This window comes from Capsella rubella, unplaced genomic scaffold (assembly GCF_000375325.1).
Source record: "Capsella rubella cultivar Monte Gargano unplaced genomic scaffold, Caprub1_0 scaffold_5, whole genome shotgun sequence".
Lineage (NCBI taxonomy): Eukaryota > Viridiplantae > Streptophyta > Magnoliopsida > Brassicales > Brassicaceae > Capsella > Capsella rubella.
This window is the reverse complement of record NW_006238919.1, coordinates 3,819,603-3,826,358: the sequence shown is the minus strand read 5'-3', so window position 1 is coordinate 3,826,358 and position 6,756 is coordinate 3,819,603. Positions and strand designations below refer to the sequence as shown.

Here is a 6,756-nt window from a genome sequence, read left to right as displayed (position 1 = left end):
AGAGACAACCAAAAGCTTTTAAAAGAGAATAATCTGGTTTTTATGACAAAGTAACTCAAAAGGAGACTTATGATTTAACAATGGTGAAGGTAACCTATTTATAAGAAAAACAGCAGTCATAATGCAATCACTCCAATATGGCAAAGGTATGTTTGATTCAAATAAAAGAGATCTAGCCACATTTAACAAATGTTGGTGCTTCCTTCAACCAAAGAGTTTTGTTGAGGAGTGTAAGGACATGAAAAATGATGCACCATGCCATGTTCTTTAACAATATCAGTAAATGCTAATTCATGTGCATTATCAGATCTAATACCTTTAATCTTTGCATTATATTGTGTAGAACCAAGTTTAATGAAAACAGGAAAGACCTTTGAAACTTCACTTTTATTTCTTAACATGTAAACCCAAGTAACCCGAGTACAATCATCAACTATTGTAAGAAAATATCTAAAACCTTTAACATACTCAACACTAACATGACCCCATATATCTAAATGAAAAAGTTCAAAAGGTTTAGAAGCTAGATTATTATGAGAAATATATGCTAGCCGTTTTTGCTTAGCTAATGGACATATTTGACACTCAGGAAACATCAGAATTAAAAGATTTATGAATAGGTAATACACTAACTAATTTTTGCATAACTTTACATGATGGATGTCCCAATCTTTGATGCCATAGAACACCATTTGTCATCAATTAATCAGAAACAGAACACACTGCAGTGAGTGATGGTGAGAGGGACTTATGTTCTTGTTCAAGAATGTATAAATTGTTGTATAGTCTACCCCTCCCAATCATCAAGCCCTCAGAAAGTTCTTGAATCAAACAACAATTTGGAAAGAAATGAGCAGAACAGAATAAAGTTTTGGCTAAACAACTAACACTAATCAAGTTAAATTTAAAATCTAGAACATGTAAAACATGATGTAATATCAATGAATGTGCGATGCATATAGTGCATGTGTGTGTAATAGGGACCCTAACACCATTTGGTAAAGTAACTGTGATACTAGAAACATGTACTAATTCCCTAAACATTGATAGAAGCACCATTATCTATAATCCAAGCATCACTAGGCAGAAATTTCTCTAAGGTAGAAAGACCATGATTTTTGAAGAAAATTTATCATATTGGAAAGTAAGGTTAGTAGTGGGAAAGGAAATGATACCCAAAGTAGAATTAGCAGCCATGAAACCATGTTCAGTAACAGTAGTAGGCTCTGGAACTTGAACTTGGGTATTAAACTGAGAAATGAGCTGTTGTATCTGTTGTGGTTGATATTCTTGTTGCTGTATTGTACCATTATTCTGATATATCATGGTTTTTACGTGTTTTTGGCCATGATATAAGTCTTATTTATAGAGCTTTTATAGTGTTTTCGAGTCTTTTTGAGTCATTTCAGGATTGGAGCTTTTTGGAGCATTTGGGAGCATTTGGAGAAGATGTGCCGAAGGAACGTAACGGGAGAGCATATTTGGTGTGAGTGTCGAGCGTCACAACCTCTGGTGTCGATCGACACCTATATCTGACGGCAATTGAAGTTCTCGCTTAATTGAAGTTCAGAAGATTTGCAGATTCAGGCCAAAAGTTTCCCTTATATGCAATTAAGCCCAGTTCATGGTTAAGACATATATATTGAGTTTTTAGGGTTTTGTTAAGACCGAAGCTTTATTTTGGAGAGAGAGATTTGTAGAGAGTCAGGAGAGGAGAATCAAAACCTCTTTCAGAGAAGATTCAAAACTCATTTACTTCTGCTATTGATTTCTTTTATGATATCTATTTTATTCATGATGTTTGTTTCATTCACCATGTCTGAGTAGATCTCTTGTTAGGTTTAGGGTTTTCAAAGGAATTCATGAATTGTTAGGTTGTTAGATTGTTAGGATTGAATCAATAGAGTTCTTCATCTAGATTGTGGTTAATTTATTCTAGAGTAGTGAAACCAACCTAGAATCTGATCTTAGGTTAATTAGTAGACACGAAAGTGTTATTGATTTCATGAAAATAATCTAGATGAGCAAAATACCTATTCGCAAAGAGATTTGGTTTAGGGATTTTGTGAACTTATCAAACCTGAATTAAATGCATGTCTTAAACTTATAAATTTGCAAAGAGAGTTGGAATTTAGGGTTCTAGACATAGATAGTCTTTGCAACGAAAGTTGATTGATTATGTTTTTGTGATTTGAGTTCAAGAACGGTGCTTTAATAAATCCTGACAATTATTTATTTGCAATTCTGAATTTCCTGAGAATATTCCTAGGTCTAGCGTTTCCTCATTATCGTTTAAAAACCAATCGTTAATTTAATTTGCTATTTCATTTAATTTAAAAACCTGCTTGCTTAGCTTAATTTAATACCGAATATTTATTGTGTAATCTTTGAGTCTATGTGGATTCGATCCCTAAGTACTACAGTGATCTCTTAATTGAGAGAGTAGCTCAGGGAAAATTTGAGCCGATCATATTCGAGCCAGAAGTAGAAGCAACATCAAGAACATATTGTGGAGATGAGTATGATGGAGCAACATACTGATTATAACCAAGAGGAGCATAAAAAGATTGTTCTGCATAAACATTTGCAACATCATTTGCCCTATGTATTGAATCATAAGGAACCATTTGCATCTGCATCCTTGGTTGCATTTGGGGAATCCTTGGTTGAAGTTGAGGTGTTGGCATCCTTGCCTGAATAGGTGGCTGAGACTGAGCAGCTCCAGGATTTTATCCACCAATTTTGTAGCCAGGAGGAAACCCATGCAACTTAAAACATTTCTGAATAGTATGCCCCAATTTACCATAGTGAGTGCAAACTGGTTTCTGAGTTGGTCTAACAGTGTTGTATGCAGCAATATAAGCATTCTCATCCTCATAACCAAAGGTGTCTGATTAGTCTGGAAAGCCACATTATCAATCCGAGAAGAAGCCTTAATAGTTCTCTGTCTTTCATCCTGAGTAGCCATATGGAATGCCTCTTCTATTGTTCGAATTGCCTTTAACATCAGAATATGTAATCTAATCTGACATTAACCTTCATTCAAGCCCATCAAAAACTTGGTAACACGACTCCATTGTTGTAATTTCTCCCATTTAACAGATGCATCACACTCACAGCGACCACATGTACAAACATGAAGCTCCATATAATTCTTGTACTCTTCCCAAAGTGAAATCAACGTTGTATAATAAGCAGATACATCTAAAGATCCCTGCTCAATCTTACTCAGACGTTATTCAATATCAAAGATCCTAGGAGCATCATCTTGCTTGAACCTAGTCATTAAACTCTTCCACATTCCCCCAACAGTAGAGATATACAATAAAATTTTTCCAATTGAGTTATCAACCGAGTTCAACAGCCAAGTACTCACAGTATCATTGCATCTCGACCAAGTACCTGAATCAGGATGATCATCTGGTGGTTTGGGTATCGCACCATTGACAAAACCAAGCTTATTACGCACATTTAACGCCATCCAAATCGATCGTTTCCAAGAATGAAAGTTCGATGCTGTAGTAAGACGATCCGAGACCAAAAATAATCACGCATGATCATTACTATTCAAGTAAAATGGATTCTCATATTGATCCGTCTGAAATCGCGGCGGATCTTGTGTGCGATTCACCAGAGGTACTTGCGAACCCATTCTTTCAAGAAAGTAACAATGAAGAAAAGAAAATGTGTGTATCGAGAAGAGATCGAAACAAAATCAAACACACATAAGGTCAATCAAAGAGAAACAAAGAAAAGAAGAAAGATGAAACAAGAGAAAACGCCGATGAACAGCTCACAAAGAAGAACAAGAATCTGGAAAATCAAAATCAAGAAAGAAACAAGACAACTCATCTTCATAGATTCAACCTCTAATCAAAGATCCAATGATACCAGAGAAACCGGAAGATCAATTGCACAGCTCTGATACCATATTGAAGTTTCTGATACACCGAAATGTTAACATTGAGAAGAGAGGTGAAGAAGGAGAGTGAAGCTCGTAACAAACTTTATTAATGAAGTTAAAAGAGTATTACAAAGCTTAAGTGTAAAATAAAGTGTATACAAAGTATTTATACACTTCTAATACTAAGCTAAACCAAAGTCATAAACCAGAAATAACTGGTTCTGATAACCAATATCTAATATATATTCTAGAATAATATATTTTTATTTACATAACTTCGCTTTATCTTCTCAGCGGTTAAGTTGTAACATTATATTTATGAGAGTCTAATACAACTCTTCATAAACTCTTTTGTTTTCTTTACTACATCAATTTATCATAATTCACTAAGTATTAATAATATATTTTTCTTTTCTCATGTTTAGAGTATTGGATACCATATGAATCATATGATATGATGACATATAGTTTTGGTCATGCTAGAATTACACGATGTTCTAGAAATCAAACCAAACACAATTTCTTTTTCATTCAAGCTATGACCAACAATTTTCTTGTGACCATGCTTTACCTTATTATTAAACATTACACAAACCAAAACAAAAAAAGGTTTAGTTTTGTAAACTAATGTTGAAATATGACACGACCATGTCCATCTCTGACTTTTTAAGACACATTCCAATCTCCACGCCACCCGTTTCATCACGTCGCTCTGCCATCGAGATAGCCTCTCCTTGGTCAATGGAGACAATATCAACCTTAACGGGTCTTCCCCACCCGAAATCCGCCTCGTATACTCCTAACCGGGTCGACCCGGCTATCGTCCCAAACTGTGTGCTCCAACTCTGATAATCAAACCCTTCCACAAAAGAGTCAGCTATAGTCTCTATCTTTCTTGAAGTCAACCCTTTGACCAAATCACTAAGTATCTCAACCGCCGTAACAAACCCTTTCTCGTCCATAAACTCTGCCGCCTTACGGTTATAACAACCCACCGGAAACATGCAGTTTCCGAAGTAAGTCGCCGGAAGTTTTGGCTCCAAACGTTTTCTAAAATCTCCTACGAAGAGTAAACTCACTGATCTATCTACATCTCCTCCACGTGCCTTCACGTAACATGTCCACGTGTAAGCGTAGGCAATGACAAAAGTAGACAAATGAAGGCTCGGTGACACGTTCTTGACTCGTTCCTTAAGTCTCTCTACGTCATCCTTAGAGAGCACAAGAGTCTCCAAGACGACGTCGTCTCCAAGTTCTTTTGCGGGAAACGGAGTCAAGCTTAAGACAACTTTGGTTTTGTCCTGTTTGAGAGATCTCACCATGTCTATCATCTTGTCGTCGAGTCCTGTCGGATCTTTTATCAACGACCGGTCAAAAGATGGAACTAGATTCTCCGGGATGTTCTCAAGTTGTTGTTTGCAAACGTGAGCCCAAGTTTTGATGAAAGTGCTTGACGTTTTCCCGTCTAAAACGGCGTGGTGTGCTGCAACGCCGATGGAGAAACCTTGGTTCGGGAACAACGTGATTTGTACAGAGAAAGCAGTGGCTGAGTCATTAGTAACTGGTAACTTGGGAAGCAAGGCATGTAACTCGGAGAGATGACGTTGTCCATAACCGGAAAGGTTAGAAAAGTCAGCTTCACTCTCAGCTATAGTCACCAAAACGTCGTCGTTTGGACCGACCACGATGCTCGGTTTGGGTTCGTTTATGTTCCATGTGATGTGGCCAGTGAGAGGGGAGGTAGCTGCTAAGGACAAGGGAGAGAGAGAGCTTGAGTTTAGGGAGGATGATGGAGTTGAAGTACTCACGAGTCGAGTCTTTGAGTTTGTAGAAGAAGACTCGTTTAACAGGGTGAAAGAGTAGCCATGGTAGGTCAAAGAAAGTTAAAGGTAGGGAGAACGAGTTGGCTGAGTTGAGAACAGAGTCTGAGTCGGCGGCGGGGGTGACTCGGAGTGTCTCAGTGATGTGTAGCGTCATTGGTGAAATTGAGTTAGGAGTTTCAAATGGGATATAGCTAATAATATATAGTAAAGAGTACTCTCTTTACGACCAAATCGTCATTTTATATTCACGTGTCATCATTATAACTCTCTTTTTGTTTTTTTTTTGACAACTTCAAATGACTTTTGTTTTTTGGTCAGATTTGTTCTTAAAGAAAATTATTATCTTTTGTCGATATCCAAAATGTTGAGAAGTTTATTCAGTGTTCCCATTTCAAAGATTTTGGATAAAATGTTGAGAATCTGCCTCCTCTCATTCTATTTTTAAAGTTGTGTTTTCTTTATAAAAAAATGTTATCATCTTAACTATATTGGCGACCACAAATTAATTCTGGATAACTTAAAATTTATGGAACATAAAATATCCTAGAAACTCAAAATTTAAATAGCATTCAGAAAACAATCAGAATACTTATTGTCTAAAAAACTAAGTTATCTTATCATAGTTTTTTTTCTAAACTTTATCAAATCAGCAAATTAATGTTTCTTTAGTTTTATGAAAGTAGTAAAAACTAAAATTGTAAGATAAGGCTAGGGGTGTCAAAATTAGAGGTGTCAAAATGAGCCGTAGCTCGCGAGTTATATGAGCGAGCTTTAATGAATATGAGCTAGATCATGAGCTCCACTTTTTTTAAAACTAAATATTATATATTATATATATATATATATATATATATATTACAATAAATAGAATATTTGTAATATATTTTTTCCATTAAATAAACAAAATAGAAAATCTTAATGGAAAATCATAATAAAACAAAATTGGTTGTTTGGCTTTACAACGGACGACCATTGTTTTTTGCTAGCCTATATCTTAGCATGAACTGTATATACAAGTTTTAATTTTTA

The 6,756-nt window shown here is 35.7% G+C and overlaps 1 protein-coding gene across 1 annotated transcript; it reads right to left on the bottom strand.

The window, feature by feature from the left end:
* Positions 1–4,408: 4,408 nt before the first annotated feature.
* LOC17887557 (phenolic glucoside malonyltransferase 2) lies at positions 4,409–5,881 on the bottom strand. Its single transcript, XM_023782922.1, is given in 2 exon segments — positions 4,409–5,640; positions 5,642–5,881. Coding segments are annotated over 2 exon segments (1,365 nt in total). The 3' UTR covers positions 4,409–4,515.
* Positions 5,882–6,756: the final 875 nt, after the last annotated feature.